This window comes from Ursus arctos, unplaced genomic scaffold (assembly GCF_023065955.2).
Source record: "Ursus arctos isolate Adak ecotype North America unplaced genomic scaffold, UrsArc2.0 scaffold_21, whole genome shotgun sequence".
Lineage (NCBI taxonomy): Eukaryota > Metazoa > Chordata > Mammalia > Carnivora > Ursidae > Ursus > Ursus arctos.
Window position 1 is genome coordinate 30,744,353 of NW_026622886.1, and position 26,553 is coordinate 30,770,905.

The following is a 26,553-nucleotide window of genomic DNA, read 5'->3' on the forward strand; positions in this document are numbered from 1 at the left end:
TTTTGTCTTTATCTGGAGATGGTATTTAAGGTGGGAGTTTAGGCCATTTCAGGGAATTACTCAGATCCCCTGGGTCTCTCCCATGTATGCAAGAAGTATACATGTTATTAAATTTCTGATTTTTCTCTCCTGTTGATCTGTCTTAAAGGAGGGGTCTCAGTCGAGGACCTAAAAGGGCAGAGAGAAAATTATTTTTCCTTCCAACACGACGAATGTCAGAAATATTCAATGATTCGTAAGACTCATTCTAATTAAATACCAAATAGTGACAAGGTTAATCAGCAGGAAAGTTCATTGCAATCTCAATATGAAATGCTTCCCTTCTTTCCTAAGGAATAAAAGTCAAATGAAATAGTGTATAATATGTATTTTGTTTCATCTCTAAAATCCTTCCATGTATAAGAAAGGAACAAAACTGCCAAGATATTCTCTCCCAATTCCATTCTGTGTTATTATAGTAAAGGGATACCAGACATGACCAGTTTTTAAACACGTAAATCAATGTTCTCATAGTATCAGTGTCAAGAATCACTAAAACAGCTATTTTTAGTAGAATAGTTAAAAATTTTACTTCATCTAGATATGAAAATGTATACCTTTTGCATACATCCTTCCCAATCATCTCTCAGTTCATACGACTAGCATGGAATCATCACCATCTGCCATGGGGAGTAAGTTGCTAACACTGGGGAAATGTCACTTCATTGTCTGCTTAACTGAACAATGAGGAAATTAAATCACAAATGGAAAATCTGGCCAGACCCCAGGCAATTACCCACTCTACTGACTGGCAATACATGTACAAAAGAGGTTATTCTAACCCATGCAGCAGGAAACAGAAAAAGAGAGAAGAGATGACACTGCCTGCCCATAAAGAAAATCTGGGAAGAATGAACTATTTACCAAATCTTCCCTAAAGAATGAAATAAATATCTGAACACTGAATAATACCTAAAGTGCTTACACAGGCTGTACCTGTCTGTATTTCCTTGATACTAGTAGTGCTGTCTTTAAAACCTTCTTTTTCAGTGCGAATTGAAAAAGTGTACATTGTGGCGGGTTCCAGGTTAGAGAACGTTGCTGCTTCTTGAACTACCTTCTGGACCTATCAATCCAAAAGAATAAATTAGCAAGTGTTTATTTTAAAAATGTTCCATAATTCAACACAACCAAATGAGCATGGGGGTTATTCAGTTTCACTACCATCTAATGTAAGAATGCAGTAATACTGGATTCAGCATGAAAGATTCAAGTTTAATGCCTCCAAGAGACGCTTGTAACGTACCATGAAAGCAGCAGTACAGTTCATGCATGTGATTTCATAATGCTGAAAATTCCCATCAGCTCGATTCCAGAGAATTTCTATGGAAGACTCTGTCACTTTGCCCTCATGGATATGTGATGGTGCTTCCAGACCTACCCAAAACACACAACACATTTAAATTCTTTTTGTATGTTTTCTAACTGGGTTTTTCTTTTAATTTATCCCTTTAGAGGGGAAAAAAACAAACAAACCACAATGTGGGTAAAGAACAGTCAAGTTTATTAATCAACCATCTCTATATCCTAATTTAAAATAGTTGTTTATACATCCATGACAGTTTATCAAATATAATGATCAGTTGCAATGCTCAGAATCATTGCAAACACCATAACAAGCAGCTAATTTTGGTTTTGCAGCAAAAACTACATAGCAGCAAATTCACAGTACAAACTGTGTAATATTCAAAAGAAAAAAAGAGTTTAAAGCTTTCTGCAACTATTACCATAGCTAAAAAGACAACAGAGAGAAAAATATGAAGTCCAGACAAGGGAATATTTTGTATCAAATATTGGCTAAAGCTAAAACCAAATGTTATCTGATGAGTTTTAATGGTTATATTTTCCATTTTAAAGATCCCATTCATTCAGCATAAAGAAAAAGAAATTTTCAGAAAAACTAAAAAAATTGCAGCTTTAGATTCTCATCTTATATACTGATATATTTTGCCACTTACATCACAAAATTGGATATTTAGATGATCAAATACTAATTATTATTAAAGACAAGAACTGTCAAATATAATGCTGCCCATAACGACTCATAATATAAGGAAGAGACAGAGAATATAGATATGATATAAAAAGTATGTAAAAATTGCAAACAAAAAGTATAGACATATACTGAGCTGATTATAATTATGCTAAAGTACTATTACAGTAATGTGATTGGTGATATCAGTTGGGAGTATTTTACGAAAATTTGAGTTTAAACAGTAATGGAAAGATTACAATTCGAAAGGAAGAAGACACATAGTAGTATAATAATGTGTAGATTTAAAGACCAAAAGAGCAAAACATGAAGAACCTGGATATGTTAGAGTCAAAATTATAACATTTTTAGGACTACATATGATTTTTCATGGCATTTATTATTCTGTGCCATTCATTTCTATATCTACTGGGTCAGTATCTTAGATAAATTTCATGTGTCTCAAATGTTCAAAATGAGTATTTGTAGAATTTGTGAGTAGCTTTAGGAAAGATAAATCCAAATTGATATGAAATTCAAAATGTTAAGTACTGGTATGAACAAATATAATACATACTAATTTTAAATATTCAAAGAACTAGGGAAAATATATACTAGTTCTTTCCAGACAAAGGGCAGCTTAAAGAGAGCAAACACATGCTAAGATTATGTGCTTTGAGAGACACTATTAAATGCCTCTAGACTCAAAAAATATAACCTATTTCTCATAATCTGCCTAAAATTATTCACATCCCTCACTCTTGAAATAAGTCATTGTAAGTTCTGATTAATATGCACATACATTTTTTGTTAATGGATAGATTAAAAAATTCATGACATCAATTTTACATAAAGTTAGCTCTTTGTCTATACTTGAGCAATGAAAGATCGGTCTCAGTAGTAAGGCATTTGCAATTATTTTAAAAGATTTTTGAAAATAACTGCATTGAAGTGAATGTAGCCTACTAATATGAAATGGTACACAAAATCAAAATCAACAAAAAACTTATGTAAGTCCCAAAATACTTACATGTTTTTACTGCAGGCACATAATACATATTACTTAATTTAGTCCCACTGATGATGGAAACAAAAAAATTATATTCTGTGCCTGGGATTAAATTGCCAACAGTTATTTTATCATCCTGTTTCAAGGGCTTGGTAACATTTGGCCCTCCTTCAATTATAATATGTATGCCATCAAACACTCCAGTATCAGGCACTTGAACAAATAAGATTACAGAGGTACTATGACTTTCATATGGGATGACAATTTGGACTGGTTTGGGCTCTGAAAAATAAAAAAAGAGATTTATAATTAGTGGGGTTTTTTAAATTTCAAATAATTTCTATTTTGTCTGGCATGTTCTAGAAAATGCAAAAATACTAAAAGACTGCAAATTTATGTTTACTATGCCATAATTAGAAAAATAAGGTGGACATTCTGAGAGACTGTACGTACATATATAGAAGTACCTGATTAACTTTCATCTTCTGATTCTCAGTAAGTCTCCAAAACCTAAGAATCTAAGATTCGCTGATTTTTTTACCTTTTTATCTATTTATTAAGCTAATGCTTTTGAAAACCTATATACTAGGAGGAGTGCTTAAATAAAGTAAATAAGGCCAGATTCCTGTGTTCAGAGTTCCCAGTCTCAAGAAAGAGATACACAAATCACTTACTAGGATCCCAAATGGATAGAGCTGGGATGGTAAGATGAACAAAAAGCTGTTGAGAACAGAGGAAGAAAACAATTCTAGCTGAGATTACTGGAGAAGGCTTCCAGAGTCTACGATGTTTTATCTGAATCTTAAAAGGTAGTATAAGTTTATCAGAAAGAGCGTGTGGTGGGGAGAGGTAATAAGGAGGGAATTCCAGACAAAGAGAAAACCATGAATGAGGCACGGAAACCAAAAAGGACATCATCATCATCATGTATTCAGGGATAGCAGGTTCTTTTAGCTGTTTCCTAGCAGGGCAAGTTACTAATCAACTAATCTTTGGCAACTAGTTACTAATCTTTGGCAAATTACTAAATCCCTCTGCGCCTTGGTTTCCTCATCCTTAAAATGCTGAGACTAGTATCTACTTTGCAAGGTCATTGTGATGAGTCAATGAGAGACTATTTACACACAAAGCACTTAGCTCCAGGCACACGGCAGGCGCTCAGGGTGGTTAAAGCCTGGGGTATGCGTGAGGAACAGGGATCAGGAAGGGAAGGCCACCTCTGAGGCTGGATGCTGTCTGCGAGAGGCTTTGCATGCCCTGCTATAGAGGTCAGACTTTATCCTGGAGGCACAGGGATTTTGAACAGACATTTCATTTCATTTTTAGGAGCACAGTCCTGGCAACAGTTTAGAGGAAGGATTCGCTTACATTTCACACTCTCGCTGACCTCTACGTAAGAGCTTTCTTGTACTGTAATCCTCTACTTTACCATTTAGAGCAGATTTGACATTTTAGATGATTTCGATTCACATTATTTTTTCCTCAGGTCAATTGAATTTCAACTCTATTTGCGGATTATTGAAATACTATCAGTACATCCTTAGATCTGCCTTTCGAGGAAATAGTCTTTCTTCCAGAGAATAATTGGACAGCCTTTGCTTTTCAGTTGTCTTTGTGACATCTGGTTTGATGCAATGGAACTTGCTCTAAGTCAATGATACTGTATTTGATACTGTGATTCTGTCAGTTTACTCAGAGCCAGTACTGTGTAAAAGGATTTAAACACATACCTATAATTAGCATTCAACATAAAATCTGTGCAGTATCTCCATCAATTCATTCATTTGTAACATAGAACTTTCTTGCCTTTTTCAGTCTGGGTAGTTATGAGGAAATGTTCAATATATTAACCATAACAAATACCATATGGTATACTACTCGGTTTCAAAGCACTTTTACCATGGTTTTTTTTCCCCAGTTATATTAACTTTCCTTTTTCTGTCATCATTATTTTTTTTGTGTGTGAGTTTCCTCTTTAAATCCTTTCAGCTCTCTTCAGTTACAAAGCTCTTACACTAAGTATGGTTTTTCCAAGGTCAGTATGACATCCCAAGTATCCAAACCATTTGAATGTGTGGGCAATGATGTGGAAGTTTCTGAATCTGCCTTGAGCAGAAATTAAATATCTGGAGATTGGAAATAAGTGGCCAGTGTAGTCATGGAAACATTTCACTTCCGTGTTCCTAGGTGCTGAAGATATTTTCTAAGGAGAGACAATGCTTTAAATGGGCATTATTTAGTTTCTAAAAGCGTATAGAGTCTGTGACATATTCTACAGTGCGTAAATATGGGGTATTTTATCAGTTCCACTTGTTCGGGGAAATGGGACCAATGGCATCAATAAATGACATATTAAGGCAGATGGACACCAAGACTGGAAAGGTGTAGAACAGGACAAAGTTTTTTCTTCTCTTCAAAACTATATCCTGAACCTCTGGAAACTGAAGTGAGAGAAAGTGTCACCTAAAAATAAATACATACATACATCATACATACATAAATAAATGAAAGGCATTGCCATATTCTGGAGACTTCTAGGTGTCTCCACTTTCATGACTATGACCTTTATCCTTACCCATTTTCCTGAAAAAAATTTTTCAAAAGAAGTGGTGGCATTGGGGGCTGTATGAGGTTTTTTCAATATAAGATAAATGGAACAAGGCTAAATTCAAAGGCTTTTATTATAGGCAAGGGAGAATAAGACTTCAGAGATTTCCAGTCTATATTAAAATTTATTCTTCTATACTAAGAGGGAAAAAAGGAGACTCAAATACTAGCTCTCCTTCCCTCAAGAAAAGGAGTACAGATAATTCCTCCAACAATGAGAGACTACATAGACAAATGGCTTTACTGTGGTTGAAACTCTAGGGATGCTCTTCACTCCTCAAAGCCACCAGTCCAGTACTATTGAGAAATAAAAGTCATCACAATAAACATTCTCATCGTGCTTGCTTGGCGTCTGAGCCCTTAAGTTTTATTAATTTCATACACTAGATAACATTAGTATCATTCCCATTTTAGAGAGAGGGAAACTGAGAGCCATTAAAGGTTGAGGGACTTCCCAGTGGATATATGCTAATAATCGTGGAGTTGGAATTCCAACCGAGGCAATCCAGTTTCAAGGTCTGTGCTCCTAAGTACTCACTGCCTTCTCCCAAAGGTCACATGCTACGGCTCAGGTGCACCTCAATAACATCTGGACATCAAGTTCTGCTAGGTATTTTCAGGATACTTTAGAGAGATGGACAAATATGTTTCAAAGGGAAAAGGGAAGTCAATGAACACATGTTTTATTTTCTTCTACGTGTCTACAAAAGGTCATTAAAATGGTAAATGTCCCTCTATGATTAACTGTCTCAAAGTGTATGGAAGAGAGAGAAATGGGACATGGTAAATAACACTTATCAATAAACGTTTGTTGAATGAATGCATACAGAGAATTAATTTCTATCTATGCACCTTGGGATAGGTTAATATTTATCATCTGAGACAAATAAAAATGATGAATGGTAAATAATCTGATGATGTCAGTAGTGCTTACCAAGGTTAAGAACTGAATAGAAAAACCAATAGAATTGTAATAAATGGTGATATGCTTGAAGGAACTAAAGATAATTCACCAGAAAGGAAGAAACTATAGAAAACCAGGAACACCAAATGACTATTTCCAAACAACTGATGTCCTTTCATGTGAATCAGGGAGTAGATTTGCTCTGTCTGTGATGCTTCTGGAAAAAATGCATGGTCTTATAATAGAGGAGAATTAGAGGGGTGCATTACAAAATAATGAGGGGCTCTATGCTAGGAATTGCGTATCAGGTGAGGCATTGGCAAGAAGATCTCTGTCTTAACTTCAAACCCCCAAATTCTATCATTTTCCCTAGGATTTAGATATGTTAGTCATGTTTCAGCTTCCATGCTGGAAAGCAGTTTTACAAATAAGTGTTTGAGTTAAACAGTCAAGAACTGTGCTTACACCTGGAGATACAAGGCTGAATAAGATTTCAAAGAAGCTCACTTTCTAGAAAGGGAGATAAAATGTTTATACTTTAGATGGCAAAGAGGTTGAAATCTGCTGAGTTCCCTGGACTCAAAGAAAAAAAGAGGATTTTAGAGCTGGAAGTCAATTGAAAAATGAATTCATTCAATGATCTAAATTTTTAGAGAGAAAACTTAGGCACCAAGACACTATGGGGACACTCTAACCTCTTACTGCTAATAATTGCTTACAGTTCATTTCCCATCTATGAATTTTAATTTCAGTACCTCCATTCTGCCAATAAAAATATTTGGGTTGTTTGATGAGCATGAAATAATTCTTTTCAGGAATATCTTTTTTTCAGGTGTTTTCTTTTTTTCCCACCTTTTTCCTATGATAATTATCTTAAGGCACATTTTCTCAGAAATTTAAGTATGAAAGTGCTATACACAAATTTATTTTAGTCTTTTTTTAAATTATGTTCAGTTAGCCAGCACACAGCACATCATTAGTTTTCGATGTAGTTTTCAACGATTCATTAGTTTTAGTCTTTCGAGGACAAAATGGGAAGATTTGATGGTGGCTGAGTGTGGAAACTACCGGTACATAATTTTTTGGACAAAGTCATTTTTTCCATCAGGCTGCCCTACTGTTAGCCAAAAAGGCCCGTGAGGTCCAATGTTCGTTACTTCCTCAGAGTTACCTCTTTCTACCCAAATCAGATAGAAGTCAAAACCACCTTCCTTTATTCTTCACATGTACTCCATCACCAAAACTCAGACTTCCTACTTCCATACCATAAAATATATCTACTACTTTCTATCTGCATATTTCCCGTCCTTGTCCACCATAATCTTTTGCCTAAATTCCACGACACTCCTACCCAATTGTTCTACTTCCATCCCTGGCCCTTTACAAATCATCCTTTGCACATAGTCAGAGGGAAATTTTTGTAACACAGATCACATCATCACTCTCCTGCATAAAACCCTCGATGGCTTCCCATTGCCCTCAAAACAAACGTAAAGCACAGCCTACAAGCTCTATGTGACCTAACCCCTGAATACTTCTCCAATATCATTTCGTATTCCTCTTCTCCCTCTTCATTAGACACCACATGTTCCAGCCTTTTTGGTCTCAGATACACCAAAGTTTTCCCTGTTTTATAGCCTTTGTGCCTTTATGCTAGCTGTTCATGCCTGAAGTACCCTTCCTCCACCTGATTGCACTGTGGTTCCTTCTCATCCATTAGGCCTCCATTCAAATGCAACTCCCATTACAGTCTATCTCCACTAGAACCCCACCCCTCTTCAGTTACTCTATCACATCATGTTGCTTTTTTTCCCTGCTAATGTTTAGCGCAATTCATAAATATCCATAAATATTATTTATTTACTTTTCATTTCTTTTCTTTCTCCCTCCTTAATAGATTTTCTTTTTTCTTTTTTTTTTTGCATTTTCTTATTTGAGTTTCTTTTTTAGATTTTCAGTGATTACCTATTGAATGAATTAACTTATTTAAGAAAGAACATGTAGGTTTGTTGTTGGTTTGGTCCTAAACCTTTTAAATACTGTCAATATTTTCTTTCAGTGTGCTACAACAGTGTGCTTTTGTTGGTATAGTAATAATTGCAAATATTCATATAGCTATGTGTCAGGCACTGTTCTAAGTCTCCACCTTTATTAAATCAGCTATTTTCAGGAAAATCCATAAGATATATACCATTATTTTCTCCCATTTTACAAATGGGTAAATTGAGGCATAAATAGTTTGAGTACATTGCCCAGGGCCACTCGACTAGTTGGGCCCAGATTCAAACCTAAGTAGTGTGGCTTTAGGGTCAAGTTTCTAATCAAAAACAATGCTGCCTTTATTCATGCATTAAGCATTCTCAGAAGAAGGGGAACGCAAACCGCTCCAAGTCCTGGGCTACCATTAGTTAAGCACACCAACAATCTACTTAAGAAGGTAAAACCTGTTGGGGTGCCTGGGTGGCACAGCGGTTAAAGCGTCTGCCTTCGGCTCAGGGCATGATCCTGGCGTTACGGAATCGAGCCCCACATCAGGCTCCTCCGCTATGAGCCTGTTTCTTCCTCTCCCAGTCCCCCTGCTTGTGTTCCCTCTCTCGTTGGCTGTCTCTATCTCTGTCGAATAAATAAGATCTTTAAAAAAAAAAAAAAAAAGAAGGTAAAACCTGCTACCAAAGGGGTGTGTTAGGGAATATTTTACAATACCCCCAAATCACCAGATATCTGTTATGGATGAAAAGTATTTGATTCTCACTTAGAGTTTGTTGAATAGTTACCAGCTCACTTAAGTTCCCATTCATCACTGTTGCCATTCCAATGTCATATGTCATTCCAGGTGTTAAATTATCAATCTTGAATCTATTAGCATCCCTTACAAAGAGCTTCATGACTTCTCTTGTATCCGATGTGGGTTTGATTTGGATGTAGACTTCGTGGCCATCTGGTGGGGATTCCCACTGAAGAACTATACTGTCCTCTCCCACATCTTCAGGTTTAGCATGAACTTTCTGAGGAGGATTAATACCTTCAAGAGACAGATAAACAGATATGCTTATCTTAGTTTATTGTTAGCATTACTCTTGCTATGGAGTAAAAATGTCTTAATCCAATATTAGTTCATGTTTAAAGTAAATTTGGTAAATCCCTATATCACCATGACTTGAGATGGACTCATTTTAGAGAAAAATATGTCTTATTAATATGCAATATTTGTCGATAAGATCAAGCGCATTACACATCAAGGAAAACTAGAAAGTGTTCGGCAAATTTTTCAGATTTTTAAGAGTTCCATCAGAATAATGTTCCCATTATCAAGATTATTCATTTTTTCATCAAATGTGCATGGGCATCTATTATGTACCAGGCACTCACCTAGGCATGTAGAGTACATCAACAAAAACTAACAAAGGTCACTGCCTTGTGGAGTTTATATTGTAATGGGTGGAAATACACAATAAACAGTCATATAACAAATGTGTATATTATATAGTACTTTAGATATGATAAGGCTAAGGAAAAAAGAGAAAGTAAGCTAAGGTTAGGGAAGCCAGGAATGAGGTGGCCGTAGGGAAGAAGTTGTGGTATTAAATAAGGAACCCACAGCAGGTGTCTTTGAAAAGATGAGATTTTGAGCAAAGCACTGGAAGGAGGTTAAGAACATAGAAGATGTGGTTCGTATATACAATGGAATGTTGCTCAGCCATTAAAAAGGATGAATCGCTACCATCCGCATAGACATGGATGCAACTGGAGGGTATTATGCTAAGTGAAGTAAGTCACCAAGAATCACTTGGGTGTTATGTTAATAACCAACTACAGAGAGGGCCAATGGTTGAAACAGAGGAGGCAAGCCCAGGACTCTTGGCAAGATAGAGTGGTGGCCAGGATGACAATAGCCGTAAGGGGAGTAGGGAGAAGTATTCGGATTCTAGATTTATTGCAAAGATAGAAACAACAGGATTTCCTGACAGCTAGGGTGTAGGCTGTAAGAAAAACAAAAGAGTCCAGGATACCTTCAAAGTTTTTGATCTAAACAACCAGATGAAAGAAATGGCCATGAACTGACCTGACAGAGCTGTAAGTACAGCAGATTTGGGTGGAAACATCTGTAGTTCCACTTTGGACACGTTGGATTTAAGATGTCTATTACATATTCAAATGAAATAGATTACTGAGTAAACATATGTAGATCTGAAGTTCAGGAGTAAGGTCTGGGGGCTAAAGATATAAACTTGGGAGTTATTAACATATAGATTTTTAAAAAGACTTTGGGACAGGTATTTGTCATAGAAAGAGTTACAACTTTATATTACTTTTCTAATTTCTGAAAGGTATGATACTCATTTGAAAATAGCATGGTATCAGACTGTGTTTGCTATTCTTAAAGAAAATCATCAGAGAATGCTCTTGATATCCTATCATAATAACAGAAGAAAATACTTTGGCTTATCTCCTTAAACAACGTATTTGACTATCAACCCTCGTGATTTTTAATACTATACAATTCTCTGGAAATAGTAATGCCCTCCTTTTAGTCTTAATTGTTTATCCTGTGTTACACGCTTCCTCTAAACTTTTAAAAGTTCACCAAAACAAAGATCAATCTTTAATTCATGTCCAAGAATAATTATGTAATTTTAAAATGTTCAGTAGTTATACTGGAACTCATCTTTAAAGAATTCTCTATAGTTTTCATAATTATTTGGTTCCCAGAAACTGTAACTTGACTTTTGATCTATTTTGAGATTCACTTCCTATCAACACAATAGAACACCACATTTTAAGTTCTCAGAAAAATATCACTCTGGGTCAGACCCATAATCTGTTCATCCTATACAACTTCACAAAATTGTAGCTGGTCTGACTTAGGCACTGAAATTAATTATGTATGTAAAACTATCAAAGAATGCTGGAATAATCCAATTAAACAAACTGCCCACAAGATTCCAGGGTGAAACAACTTCAGATCTTTGTTCTTGTATAATTGCAAAACTTACAAACGTTTACTTCAGTGGAGGACTTAGATGAAATCTACTGAATGCCACACATTAGCAGAGATTGAGGAAAAGATCAGATTTGGTAAGTCTGTGATGGCCCTATAATTACTCACAAAAATTTCTGTGCTTGTATGTGCATTTTTACGGGAGAGGATCCACTAATTTTTCCACGTGCTCAAAAGACTTCACGACCTCCCGAAAGTTAAATTTTACTGAATAAAATATACTTCTTAATATGTATGAAGGCTCTTCATGTGCTGTGCCTAGCTTACATTTTCTAGATTCTCTACATGCCCCTGCACTCCAGCCATGTCAAACTACTTGCAATTTTGCTAATGTTCAAATGTCAGTCCCTTCTAAAAGCCTTGTCTGGCTTTCCCAGGTATGGCTACAGGGATGCCTCTTCCTAGGTCCTCTCTGCCTGTGCACGTGCTGTTTGACCCACTTACAGCAATTAAGTAATTGCCTCTTGCCTCCCCGCTGCCCCCTGGCTAACTCCTACTCTTCCTCATGAAGCAGTGCATGACTCCACCAGAAGTCTTCCGGGTTAATTGATCCCTCTCTATGCTCCCATAGTCCCCAGAGCAGAACCCCTGTAGCTGCAACTATAATACAGCATTATCACTGCTTTTTAACTTACTTGTCTCACTCTGTTAGCACATAAGCTCTTTAAAGGCAGGGGCTAGGTTTTATTCATCTTTGCATCTCTAGTACCTATTATGGATCCTGATACTAAAAAAATAATTTATTGAGTGAATAATGAAAAAGAAAAGAATATTGCCTTAACCTTAGGAGAGTAAAAGAGCACTGGATTATTAATTCCTATATATGCACTGCTGTGTCAGCCTACAGTTAATATACAGAGCAAATGACCCAAAAATGAAAGTGCAGACGCACATGTACCTTCCTCCTGTCCCCCTAGTAAGTAGGTACATACCATTGAAGATTTTAATTTGACTTAAAAATGAACAAATCTGTGAGAAATCCTCCTAGTCGCCTTGTCAGTTAAAAATGGAAGCATCTTACAGAGAAGAGATCTATGGTTACCAGAGAGGATCTGTGTTGGAGAGTAAGCAAAAGGGGTGAAGGGGGTCAAGGGTAGCATGATGGATGGTAACTAGAATTTTGAGTGATCACTTTGTAGTATATACAGATGTTGAATTGTAATGTTGTACACATAAACCATATATAATAAAAAAAAGAAAAAGGAAAAAAAGCATCTTCGTAAGTGTAAAAATTCAACCAAGCATTTACCCACTGAAGGGTGCTTTGAGCTCAAGGAAGAGAAAACATCAGCTATCTACTGTCCATTTGGAAAAATATTTTTGCTTAAGATTTGCCACACTGAATACATGTATGTTAAGCATTTGCATTTAGTTATCATTAAATAGTACCTTTTGTTGTTCTTATTTATTTTTAAAGTATTGCAAGTATTCCCAGTGAGTATGAGAAGGCTAATTAATCTATGGCTGTGCACATTTTCCATTCCTCCTACCTCCGCTCTACTGTGTTTAAATTTTACCTGGTATGATTTGACTGGGATTTCAGCCACAAAACTTTGCACATAGGCATGTTAAATGCACACACACAAACAAAACACATACCACACACACAGGAATATACTTCAAAACATGTTTTAACTATGCGTTGTTTCGCACAATACTCTTTTATGTTTTCAAAAAAACACTCACTTATACTCAAGGGGGTAAATATACTGCTTAATTAAAAGAAAGATTACTCTAAAGATTATGTTCTAGACAAGAATTCAAAATTGGCATGTGCAGGCGAATGATTAGAAATGCATTTGCCCAAAGTTCTGGCATGATACTGCCCCCTAGAGGTCAACTCATTACACTGTGTAAGAAAATGAAGAATCCCAGTAAAACTGAGCGAATATGCAGACTAATTTGTTGGATCTAGTGTTGTTAAAAAGAACTGGATGAACTAATCTTCATGCTTCATGATAACTTATTCCCCAGCCAAGGCTATAATAAGAAAGATGTCTTCTAGGAACTCTGGTAGGAACAACGCAGATGTTTAAAGAGTTCATGTAAATCTGAACGAATTTAGTATTCAGAATCTATGCTAAATTTTGATTCAACACTCAAACAAATGTTTCACTGTGAGTATTCATACTGATGAAGGATCAACATAATTAAATTTCAGCAAATAAATTTCAAAATATGAAGTTTACATTTTTATTAAAAGGCAAAATTGCCCTGTGCTTACCTGTAACACCTGAAATAGGTCTCTCAGAGCAGCTTAAAGTTCCTCTTTCTGCCACACTGAATAGGTATATCAGATAATGATGGAAAGATTTCAGATCTCCGATTTTCATTGATGTGTTGAGTTTTTCAACAAGCACCTCTTCTGATTTATTGTTTTCCACATCCAAAATAGTCACAAGATAATGGTGAAAAGATACAAGATCTGGAGGATTCCAGTGTAAAAATATTTCTGTTGGGGTCACATGAGTAATTGTGACATTTTGAGCTGATAATGGGCCTAAGAGATGTAAAAAATCAGAACAATACCTTGTATTAGTGGTGTGGTCTGGCAGAGTAATCTCTCACCTCTCAGTACTTCCATAATAGTCTAGTTGGAGAGAAAAGGAAAACTGGATTTGAGTCCTGACTTTTCCATTGTACATCTCTACTCCCTGAGTAAATTATTTACTCTCCCTGAGCCTCCTTTTTTTTATTGTAAAGTGGGAATTATAGTAGCAGCTATCTTGGAAAAGTATTAAGAAGATTAAATGAGATAAGGAACGGAGAGCACTCATCAAAGTGTTTGACCCACATTACTGGTTCACTCATTATTTTTATAACGAAACCACCAAAAATGGCACTTCTGGCATTCTATGATCACATCTTACATGCCTTTTACCTCTTCTGTCTTGTCAGACTAGCGAGCAGGGACTTCCTATCCCTTATTCTTTCTTTCTGTCATCACTAGACCTTGGGCATTTGTCCTCTTGCATAAATCTCTCCCCACTCCAAACCATTTCATCTAATCCCAGTCAGTGGTTTTCCTAATTCATCCTTCCAGATTAATTTTCTTTAAAAAGCACCTTGCACATATTAGCTTCACACCCACATCCTTCCCTATTCTCCCAACACACACACACACACACACACACACACACACACACACACACACACACACACCATACTCACATTCCTCTTGATTCTTTCTTTAGAAGCCATAGCTCAAGAGTTAAAATAAGACCACCTGGATTCCTGTGTGGCTTAACAAAGCGTGTTGCTCTAGTCAGTTTACTTAACCTTTCTGAAGCTCAGTTTTCTCATTTCTATATAGCTACTCCCAGGGTTGAGACACGACCTTTGTGAGATTATGCATTAAAAGTGTTTTGTAAAAGATAAAGCGAGTCTTAGAAACTGCAGTCTTAATGGATTTCCAATGCTTCTAAGGTCAAGTCTAACCATCTGAGACTCACAACCCTGGCACTCCCAAATCTGGTACCACTTCAATACTCCAATTGATTTTACCCTCATGCCCGAGGAAATCTTTTCCATTTAACCTACACTATTCTTTTCCCCAAACTCCTGTCTCTACACTTTTGCTCACAACGTGCTTTCTTCCTTCAAGTTTGAATCTAAGCCTCTCCTTTTCATGAGCCTTCCCATCACCCATCTTCTGAATTCTAGAAAACATTTATTAAATGTACCACTGAGTGATTGAGAATTTAGGCTCTTACATTTTCCTACACTTTGCTATCTTTTGTTTGCTTTACTCCCTACTAATTCCCTTCTTTGTAAGCCTCCCCAAATCCACAATGCACGTCTGTTTATCTCCTGCTCTCAGCACATATCAAAACTTAAGTTCCACAAAAATGTACTGATTACCCACTGTGGGCTGGGCACCAGTCTGGTTGGTATTGTTAAGACAAATAAGATATTGTTCCTGCCCTTATGGGTTTATAGTTTCACAGGAAAGCCAAAGACGTAAATGGATTCATTGTAATTCAAAATGGTTAAAGATCTAGGTATGCCAAGAGTGTTATGAGAAAATACCAGACCCTCAGAAAATATCTAATTATGATATTCAATAATTGAAAAATCATACTTTCAGATATTCTGTAACTTACGTGTTTCAACAACGAATACTGAACTTAACATAGTTTTTGCCTCCCATTTGTTTATTGCAAAGAGTAAAAATCTGTAAATATGGCCAGGAAACAACTGGGTAATTTTTTTTTCTGTAGTATTTGGGGATATGCTTTCAAAATATTGTTCTTCTGTATAATCTAAATAATACTTGATGATAATTTTATATCCCAGTTTTAGCCACTCATTCAAATTATTCCAAGCATTCAAATTATGCCAACTAAATACAACTTCAGTTGTTCCAACATCCTTTATATAGATCAAAAGGTTTTCCTGCAGAGAAGGTGCTGAAAAAAATAGAGGATTATTTATAATTAGAAATCATAATTCTATCTTTAAAATAATTTTGGTATAAGAATATTAATAAAAATAATTACATTCATATTTGCAAACATATGGCAATGGAACATAGCAGAAAAATCTTGTAAAGAAATAGTTTGTTCCAGTTGCATTTTGCTGTAAAATGTAGCAATCTGTTTCATTCTTGGGTAGCAGTGGAAAAGAAAAGATTTCACTTTTCTTAAGGCCAAAAGATGATCCATCTGTCCATGTGAGATGACCTTCTTTCTGAAATAAGATGTACAAATTAAGCCAATTTGAAGGAAAAGTAAGTGCCATATATTCAAATACATGTATCCTTCATAAGTTATTCTGAGCTAGAGGCAGAGTTCACTTCTATTCACCCATTAGCCATATGTCTTCACGAAGATTGCTGAATCTCACATTAAGCTTGTATTTTCTCATCCATAAAATGGATATAATAATAGAACCTACATCCTAAATTACTTAAAGAAGCAGTACATGTAAAGGCTCAACACAATGCCAAGTACAGGCCCACTATTCATTACAGATTAGCTATTTTATTTCAAGTCACCAAATAAGTCATATGCATCAGGGGAGGCTGTTGATACCTTTCTACTAAGGGATGTCACCAGTGAATATCACCAACCTCAATCCTCACAGGCAAGAGATGTTAAAACAATCCATTCCAATTCCACCTAACAGAATGGAGGAATACGGTTTCCTTGGAAAATCTGCTTTATTGCATATATGGCGCTGCAGCTTTGAACACAGATAGAGGCTCAAGGCAGTACGTGTAAGTGGTTAGGGCACAGAGCACTGGTCAGACTGACACAGATTCAAAGCCTGCCAGGGCCATCTGTTAGCAGGGTGACCAGGATGTTTCTGAGCTCCATTTTCCTTATCTATAAATGAGAATAATGATAGTGCTTCCGTCATAAAGTTGTTGTGAGAACTAAATGAGAGTTACCTATATAAACTTTCCAGATTGGAATACAGAGCTATTAATCTTTCATTTATTATGTTCCTGCTGAGTGCCAGGCCCTAACTGGAAGCTGGGGATGCAATGATGAATAAGACACAGTCTCTATCCTCAAAGTCCAACAACAAACTCACACTTAGTCAGCATGAGTGAATGGGGTGATTATTTTCTCAACCTGTCACAGGGATTATAACCCAGGAGGTGACTTTGTTGTTAACCTCAAGAGACCGGCTTAACACAGAGGTTATAAAATGTAATGGTTAAGAACAGACTCTGATGCATGTCCACAAGGGTAAGTTAACTTCCCTGTGCTCCAATTTCCTTGTATGTCATACAAGCAAAGCATTAGAATGGCCTTTAGCATTTAGGAGACCCTATCAGACTTAGTTATTAGTTATAAAGGAAGTTTTTCTTAATAACTACTTTGATGTTTCATTTACCTCCTAAATTATTTTTAAGTATCAAAAAAGCAGAGACTGTATCTTAGACCCCTTTATAATTCACAGCAACCCTTACGATGCCTTGGGAATCTTCACTTTGGCTGTCATGACCATATGACCTGAACCTTATAACAGAGACCAGTAACCAGAACTACTAGGGAGCACATTCTAATTTAACAGTTTATAACAATCATGCTAACAGCAGGAAACACCATATATACACTAACTGGTCTACCTGAAAAGAGACTGGCATGCTGGGAGGCAGGCTTGTGAGATGTCTGAGATGAGTTGTGGTTTGAGGAATCTTTATTAGAACTTCATTCACTGCCTGTGAAAAGCTAAAGGAAGCTCAAAAAGAGAATGATGAAAATGCGATTAAAGACTGTCAATAACGGGCACCTGAGTGGCTCAGTCAGTTAGTCGTCTGACTCTTCATTTTACCTCAGATCGTGATCTCAGGGTTGTGAGATCAAGCCCTGAGCCGGGCTTCGCACTCAGTATGGAGTCTGCTTAAGACTCTCTCTCCCTCTGTCCCTCCCACCACTCTCTCTCAAATAAATATTTAAAATCTTAAAACAATAATAATTTAAAAAAGATTGTCAATAGTTTTCCCTAAGCTGATGCAAATTGCCACAGAAAAAAGGGTATCAGACTGATTTGCCTTGGGTCACTACATATCAGGATATCCCATAGGGAACTGATTAATTTTTGAATGGCAGGAAATTTTTTAAAAATGGATCATCAAGAAGAAAATACAGACTAGGCAGAGATAACTGTGCTTGGGCTTTCCTACAAAAAGCTGACCAAAATGAAATTTCATGAAATAAGCCATAGTGATAGGAATGCTGGAGAAAATGTCACACATTCCTTATCTCACTGGTATTAAATAAAATCTTCAGATCTTTCTATAACTCTTTCAGTAAAATTAAATTTCATAAACCTAGATATTTGAAATAAAAGGAATAAAATGAACAAAATTTCTATATTCCATATTTTCAGGTTCACATTACTATGCTATTCTCAGAGGTGAGAAAAAGAGGAAGTGGAGCTGGTTGGTGGGAAGGAGATGACAGTCTGGGCAATGTTGAAGTGTAAATGGAAAATTCCAAAAGAGATCATCAGAAGAAAATTAGATTGGGGTGCCAGGGTGGCTCAGTCAGTTAAGCGTCTGCCTTTGTAGGTCAGGTCATGATCCCAGGGTGCTGGGATTGAGCCTGACATTGGGCTCCCTGCTCCATGGGGAGACTGTTTCTACCTCTGCCTCTGCCTGCTGCTCCCCCTGCTTGTGTGCTCTGCATGCACTCTCTCTCTCTCTCTCTCTCTGCCAAATAAATAAATAAAATCTTAAAAAAAAAAGAAAAAAGAAGAAGAAGAAAATTAGATGTCTGGAACTCATAAGAGAAAAGTGGGCTACGTAAATATTTAAGAACAATTGGGCAAGGTAGTAAATAAGTGAAGAAAAGGATGAGATCACCCACATTTAAGACAGCTCTGGGGAAGACCAAAATTAAAGCAAAATTACAGAAAGAAATAGATGCCTACAAAGAGATTGAAGGGGGTGGGAAGAGATGAATAGGCAGAGAACAGAAGATTTTTAGGGTGATGAAAATATTCTGCATGATACCATAATAATGAATGTATGTCATTGTACATTTGTCCAAACCCATAAAATGTACAGCACCAAGAGTGAACCATAATGCAAACTATGAACTTTGGGGGATTACAATGTTGTCAGTGTTGGTTCCTTGGTTGTAACAATTGTACCACTCTGGTAGGGGATGCTGATAACAACAGGGGAAGCTATTTGTGTTTGGAGACAGGGAGTATATGGGAAATCTCTGTACCTTTCCCTCAATTTTGTTATGAATCTAAACTGCTCAAAAGAGAGGTTGTGGGGAGCAGGGAGGGAGGGAAAGATTAAGATAGAGAAACAGAAAAAGAAACAATGTCTGGCTTATAAGATGTACTCAATAAACATTTAGTGCATGATGGAGGAAGGAAGGAAGAGGGGGGAGGGAGGGAACAAAAAAGGAAGGAAAGCAAAAAAGGAAGGGAAGGGAAGAGGAGGGGAGGGAAGAGAGGAAGGAAAGGGAAGGGAAGGGAAAGGAAGGGAAGGGAAGGGAAGGGAAGGGAAGGGAAGGGAAGGAAGGGAGGAATGGAAATAAAAATAGTTTTATCATGATATATGCATTTCTTTACCTTTACTAACCTTTATATCATTAAGACCAGTCCATATAATTATTTGATTCTTTGACCTGAGAAGTGAAAATATAAATTTTTTTTCCTCTTCATTTTTTATATCCACGAGGTGTGCAGAACTTAAGGATAACCTACAATGTCGCTGGCCTATATTCCATGGCATACTCTCTTTGCTCATTTTATAACAGCTATTTCTTAATGCTATCCATCCTTGTGAACATGAACCTACCAAAAGAAAAATGTTTTGTGAAAGATGAATTCAGTAATATAACATTGCATTTGTACATTTCTTCTATAGTAGTTAATCGTGAAAACCTCATAGCATTAATTATGCACTTTCCCTATATTTCTTCCAAACCAGTAAAAGTGCTAAATTGCTATTATTCAAGTAGCAAATGAATTACTAACAATTAAAATAGTTTTTAAGTAGTTTCTAAGAATTATGCAGAATTATTGTCCAATTATAACTTAATTAATATAAAAGCCACAGATTTTTTTCTTTGTAAGTCACTTTAGGTTGCCCTTCCTTTCCCTTACTCTTATGCTGGTGGAGACTTTGTAAGTATTTATTTTAGAGACTTCTCGGGTTTATTTTTATTTTAGAGAAGTAGATATAACACTTCTAAGAATTTTGCTCTCTGCTACTGCTACTTGACTTCAAATGGGTTCACCTTCCTGAAAACAACCTTTTTCTCTAAGATTGTACACCACAGAAAACCTAAGGAAAATATCAACCTGTTGAGAGTAGACATATTATCAGTGCTTCAACCCAACATATTAGGGAGATGTAAGAAGGATCTTTTGAAAAAACTGTTGTCCTGTTTTTTCACAGAGGGGAGAAGGAGGATGGGAAGAGGGGATGCTACTATCTTTTTTTTACTACTGACATGTTTCTCTATTTCACTTGTAAACATATACTGTGGTTCAAAGTTTATTCCTGCACAGGGTATTAAAATAGGACTCTTAGTACATCACAGCGTGTTACCCTTATTAGTCTATGACTCTCCTCTTCTCTTAAATCCTTTCTCACCTTGTGGAGGAAGGAAGTAGATTTAGGAAGCCACAAAAAAATTAAACATACATCCCCTTTTCCCTTGCAGTATTCCAAATTTTGGTCAGATCTGAACAGGGATGAATAATGATGAAGCTTTAAATAGGATGAAAGATTGATATTTTTATATTGGATTTTAATAGACCTATTAATACCTGAGAATGAGACTGTGTATTGATACTTTAAAGTCACCTAAAAAGCTGTCAATAATTGCCAGATTTAAAGAAAAGAGATCCCACTCAGTTCCATTTTTAAAAAGTGGTGGAAGGAAAAAAAGTTGAATCTTAACCTTGCTAAATTCAGCTTGTTCAATAAATCAAATACCAGAATGATATAGTTAGAAAAAAGGGACTATGCTAGTTCATTTATAAGCAGTTTTCTGTGGCTAATACTTGGCTGAGCCACTTTTGAAAAGAACAATACATCTACCAAGTTATCTACAAGATATATATTAATAATGAACCAGATATCTGCATACCTGTTTCTACTAGAACATCCAGTCTCTGAAATATATTTATAAAATCCAAATACAACTGTTTAAATTCAAATTCAAAAGCATATAAGGTTCCAGGTTTTAAATTATCCCACTCATAAACTGTAACATTATTTTGCATAATTTGTGAAGAATTATTGAGAGATATTGACACTGAAATGTCATTGGAAGACAGCACACTCCAGTTAAAAGAAACACTTGTGCTTGTTGCTACTGTTTTAATATTGTTAGTTGAGAAACCACCTAAAAAAAATCAACAACACTAATTAGTCAGATTCAAATAAAACTGAATGAAACACAAAAGATGTTGAATTACAAAAGAATCACCATGATAGGAAAGCAAATTATCTACTATAAAATATTTTCTAGACTATATGTTTTTTGCCCTCTCCTTGAAATAAATGACTTAGATTACAAATCCGCATTATAATATTTTTAGATAATCTGGATTACATGTAACATCTCTGCTATGCCTATCTACTCATGTTAATACACATCAAATGTCAAAAATGAAAATCTTCTTCTTACCTTAGTTTACAATTTCCTTTAAAGTTTGAAATTTACATTATGTTAGAAAAAACCCACTATCATCATGATGTGATTTTGGACTATCATATACCTGTCAATCACTATAAAATTCAGATTATTTGGTAATAAAATTGTTTCCCTTTTACAATTAGGCAATATAGATGGATAACAAAAACTATTACTTACGGGTTTCAAATGACTTTTCACTTAAAATTTGTCCATATTTTATGGACTGTAGAATGATGTGATAGTCTTCATTTTCCTCTAGTGTTATTGATTTTGAAAGGTCTTGTGGGTTTGCAAGAATACTTTTGATATTCTGTAAATAATTAGATTCATAAGGAATGCTTATTAACTCTGTGTCAGGTACATTCATTAAAAGTTTGACTTTTGTATATTTCCTTCATAAGGAGGAAAATAGAATGTAAATATATACATAAAATATTTATTTTTACATAAAATGATATTACCTCAAATGATTACTTGCTGTTTAGCATATAAATTATTAAAAATATAATCATCCCTATGAAAAAGTGCAATGGTAATTTGATCAACTACTTATTGAAGATATTTCATAAAATGTTAACATTTCATACACTAATTAAATAAAAGTAAGAAATCCCAATAACTGCATAGCAAAAGAAAAGATCAGCAAAAGAAAAAGCCAACCTATGGAATGGGAGAAAATATTTGCAAACCACACATCTGATAGCGGGTTAATATCCAAAATATATAAGAAACTCTTACAACTCAATAACAAAAAGCAAACAAACAACAACAAATAATCCAATCAAAATGCCAAAGACCTAAACAGACATTTTTCCAAAGAAGATATTAAAATGTCCAATAGATATACGAAAATGTACTCAATGTCATTAGTCATCAGAGAAATGCAAATTGAAACTACAGTGTCAGAATGGCACCTGTCAGAATGGCTATCATCAAAAAGAAGAGACAACAAATGCTATGTAGGGATATGGAGAAAAGGGGATCCTTGGGGCACTACTGCTGAGTATATAAATTTGTGCAGCTCTCTGGAAAACAGTATGGAAGGTTCTCAAAAAATTAAAAATAAAACTATCAGCAATCCCACTTCTTGATATATATAGGAAGGAAACAAGATTACCATCCCAAAGAGATATTAGCACCCTCATGTTCACTCCAGTATTATCTATAACAGCCAAGATACGGAAAACAACCAAAGTGTCCATTGACGGATGAATAAAGAAAATCTGGTACATGCATGTGCACACGTGCGCATACACACAACCACACAGATGGGAATACTATTCAGCTATAAAAAAGCAGGAAATCCTGCCATTGTGACAACATGGATGGACTCTGAGGGTATTATGCTAAGTAAAATAAGTCAGATTAAGACAAATACCGATCTCACTTAAATGTGGAATTAAAAAAACTAAAATCATACAAACAGATCAGACTGGTGGTTGCCAGAAGTGAGGGTATACTGGGTGAAGATAATCAAAAGATATATATTTCCAATTATAAGATAAATAATTTCTGGGGATATAATGTACAACATGATGACGATAAGTAACAATACTGTTGTGTACTTGAAAGTTCCTCCAGAGTAGATCATAAAAGTTCTCATCATAAGGAAAAAGCTATTTGTAACTATGTGAGATAATGGATGTGAACTAAATTTACCATGCTCATCATTTTGCAATATACATATATCAAATCATTATGTTGTATAACTTAGATTTATACAATGTTTTGGGGGTTTTGTTTGCTGTGTATTTTTTAATAAAAATTTATTTATTTATTTGACAGAGAGAGACAGAGAGAGATAGAGAGCGTACAAGCATGGAGAGTGGCAGGCAGAGGGAGAGGGAGAAGAAGCTGGCTTCCTGCCCAGCAGGAAGCCGGATCACAGAACCCTGGGATGATGACCTGAGCCCAAGGCAGATGCCTAACCAACTGAGTCACCCAGGTGCCCCCAGACTTATATGATGTTATATGTCAATTATTATCTCAATAAAATTGGGGGAAAGGAAATCCCAATAACTATTAAATTCCTACTACGATGTGACTTTAAGTCACAAATTTACACTATGCTTGCATTTTATCAGAGTCAAAGAAAAAAGATGCCTTACTTTTCCAGCAAAATTATTAACAAGTTGGTATTTTAAAAAATAAAATTCAGGACTTCCTCCCTTAGGAAATTCATCCCATTTAATAAGAACTGCTGTTGTTCGATTATTCCTTGGCACATAACAGAAACTTTTTGAGATCTGAAATGGGAAAGAAAAGTAACTGTAAAAATATAATAAAAATGCACTCTTGGTTATTATTACTATTTTATTAGCAAACTTACAAAAATTAAGCCTAAAATATGTCAAGTATATAATTGAAAAGTATTTCAGCAAGATTAATTTCTACACATGAATTAGGTAACATTCATTGGATAACTTTATTTGTTAACATAATTTTGAAAACGACTCAAGAAAGGTAAGTAAAAATAAGAGCAAGGAAATTCAAGATCCATGCTTCTGAAAGTAGGAAACACCACATTCCTGGGGTCAGGGAGAAAGAAGAGATTCAAATCACAAGAAAATCACAGCACACCGTCCCGGTGTGTCAACTGTGTACCTTGATGATAATGGCTACAGGATTAAATTATTTCACAGACATTCTTAATAGCACACTTGCAATAAAAATAAGGTAGAGTACAAAATGTTTTACTCTGAGTTATTTTAGAGGTTCAGTTCATTTATAAAGAAAATGTTAGCAACTGAGACAAAATTGCTAGATCACAGGATCAGAGATACATTCCCTAGAGGATAAGAAAAGACTTCAGACCTCGAGAGAATGATATACTTATGAAAATTCCTACCAAAAACCACCTTAAAATGTCTCACTATACCATGAATCTTACCAAATTCTGATCTTTCTCCCCACTGATTTTCCCAACACAATTTGTAAGCAGTGAAAACAGATTCCACCTGTATGCACAAATCTGTGCAACATCTAGCAAAGAAAATTGTTTTAGCTACCAAACCCAACGTTTAGTGTTATTTCTCTTCAACATACCTCTCATTTTCTAAAATGGGCAGACTCAATGCAATAGCAACCTGCCCATTAACTAATTATTAAAAAACAAAAACCAAACCAAAAAAAAAAAAAACCCAAAAAACAAAAAACCACTACATGCTCAAAAATGTCTTACCTTAACAACATATTGTAAGCAGAGCAACAGAATAACTGATTTCTCCATCTGGAAAATAAAGTATATTCAGCTCAATTAAACATGTATTTTTTAGACTCAAAACTAAACTATTGGACATTCTTTAGATGTGTTTGTATCACTTTAATGTCATAATTTTTCAAGTTAGACTGTTCATCCAACTAAATGCTAAGGCATTAATAAGTAGGTGCTGCATAATATTCTCCACCTAATAAAACTGGAATCACCAGTACTTTCCAACAAATAACAAAATGATTTGCTTCTAGAAGCTGCTATAATTAAATATAAAAGAGGTGTTAGAAATGAAATGAATTATCAGGCAATTAAGGGAAATTGCATCGCATTGTGTTAAACTATTTAACCTTAATTGATGGAAATCTAGAACACCTACACACTGCTACTTCGTTGGAAGTAATTTCTCACATTCTAAAGTTACACCATCGTTATGAAAAATACTTCAGAACTATTGACAAAATGGGGAAAACATTCAAGTCTTTTCAACTCAATTTATTTTTAAGGGTCATTAATCTAAAAAGCTTGTGTCACTTCTCCTAGGAATCTAGACTCCCTGGGTAACTGAGAAGTTTACATTCAACGAAAGATATAAAGGGAAAAAATTAACATACGTGTGTGTGTGTGTGCGTGTGTGTGTGTGTATGTATTTCTAAAACTGAAAAATATTTAAACAGGTCCCCATGATCAATTTTAAAACCCTCTAGACAACCCACTGTAAAGCAAGTTCCTTCCTACAAAATCCTCTTTAGTTCCTCTCAAGGTGTTTACCTCTGATAAAATTCAACCCAGTTAAAAAGAAATACGTAATAATCCAATCCAGGTACCTCCACAAAACTGCAAAGTTTTAACCTTGTTCATTTTTCCCAACAATCAGATGTAATTGTACTATCCACGGGGTTATGGTATCAACCCCCCACGCCAACTCTAAGTGTAAACTAGCATTTCGAAGACTTTGTACCCAAGTAAGAATGCCAAAGTGGAAAGACTGCTCCCGGCTGCCTGCTCGTCAAGTCCAAATCGCCGCTCAAATTCAATTCTGTGAGTCACGGGCTCCGCGCCAGAGCTGCCCTAGGGCGCACTGGTTTAGAAAGAAGCTGCTGGAGCCAACTTTGGGCCGACGGAGAGCAGAACAGCGTTTAGAGGAAAGGACTCAGGTTTTAAGAATGAGGGCCCAGCAGGAGGCTGGGGTGCGGAGGGACGGAGGAGAGAGCGGAGCCCCGAAGTCAGAGCGCAGGGCGCACCGCGGAGGAGCCCGTGCGTGCGAGTGCGCACGCAGCCCTTCCTGAGCGGCCCGAGCCCGCCCCGCCGCGCAGCCGCTCGCGCTTCGCAAGGTTCGCGCGCAGGTGCGGGGTCGGGCAGGCGTAGAGGCGGCGCGCGAGACCGCGCCCGCAGCCCACCTGGCGGCCGCACTCCTTGCTGCCACCTCCCGGTCCGCTCTGCTCCCGCTCTTTACGCCGCTGCTCGCTGCTCGGCCGGGTATTGTTCCCGCCTAGGGGCCCTGTCCGTTGGTTCATTAAGAGAAGGTCTCCATGGAAACGCTGAGCGGCGGCGGGAAGGCAGGGGAGTGGGAGGTGAGTCCCACAACATTGGTGTGTGGAGGAGCTTGGCATGGAAGAAGGGAGGGAGGGGTAAGGCAGTGAAGGAGAACCCGAGGGGGAAATTTGGCCTCTCATGGAAAAGAAACA

At 36.3% G+C, this 26,553-nt stretch overlaps 1 protein-coding gene across 1 annotated transcript in view; it reads right to left on the reverse strand.

The window, feature by feature from the left end:
• PTPRQ (protein tyrosine phosphatase receptor type Q) overlaps positions 1 to 26,347 on the reverse strand; it is a 257,068-nt gene extending 230,721 nt beyond the window's left edge. Inside the window, exons 1-13 of the mRNA XM_057316413.1 lie at positions 26,266 to 26,347; positions 24,836 to 24,883; positions 23,763 to 23,900; positions 21,832 to 21,964; positions 21,103 to 21,360; positions 19,584 to 19,798; positions 16,030 to 16,219; positions 15,634 to 15,939; positions 13,755 to 14,030; positions 9,284 to 9,553; positions 3,042 to 3,302; positions 1,286 to 1,416; positions 976 to 1,105 (exon numbers count right to left, since the gene is read on the reverse strand). Coding sequence (XP_057172396.1) covers positions 976 to 1,105; positions 1,286 to 1,416; positions 3,042 to 3,302; positions 9,284 to 9,553; positions 13,755 to 14,030; positions 15,634 to 15,939; positions 16,030 to 16,219; positions 19,584 to 19,798; positions 21,103 to 21,360; positions 21,832 to 21,964; positions 23,763 to 23,900; positions 24,836 to 24,883 — 2,356 coding nt within the window. The 5' untranslated portion in view covers positions 26,266 to 26,347. The remainder of the gene's footprint in view (positions 1 to 975; positions 1,106 to 1,285; positions 1,417 to 3,041; positions 3,303 to 9,283; positions 9,554 to 13,754; positions 14,031 to 15,633; positions 15,940 to 16,029; positions 16,220 to 19,583; positions 19,799 to 21,102; positions 21,361 to 21,831; positions 21,965 to 23,762; positions 23,901 to 24,835; positions 24,884 to 26,265) is intronic.
• Positions 26,348 to 26,553: the final 206 nt, after the last annotated feature.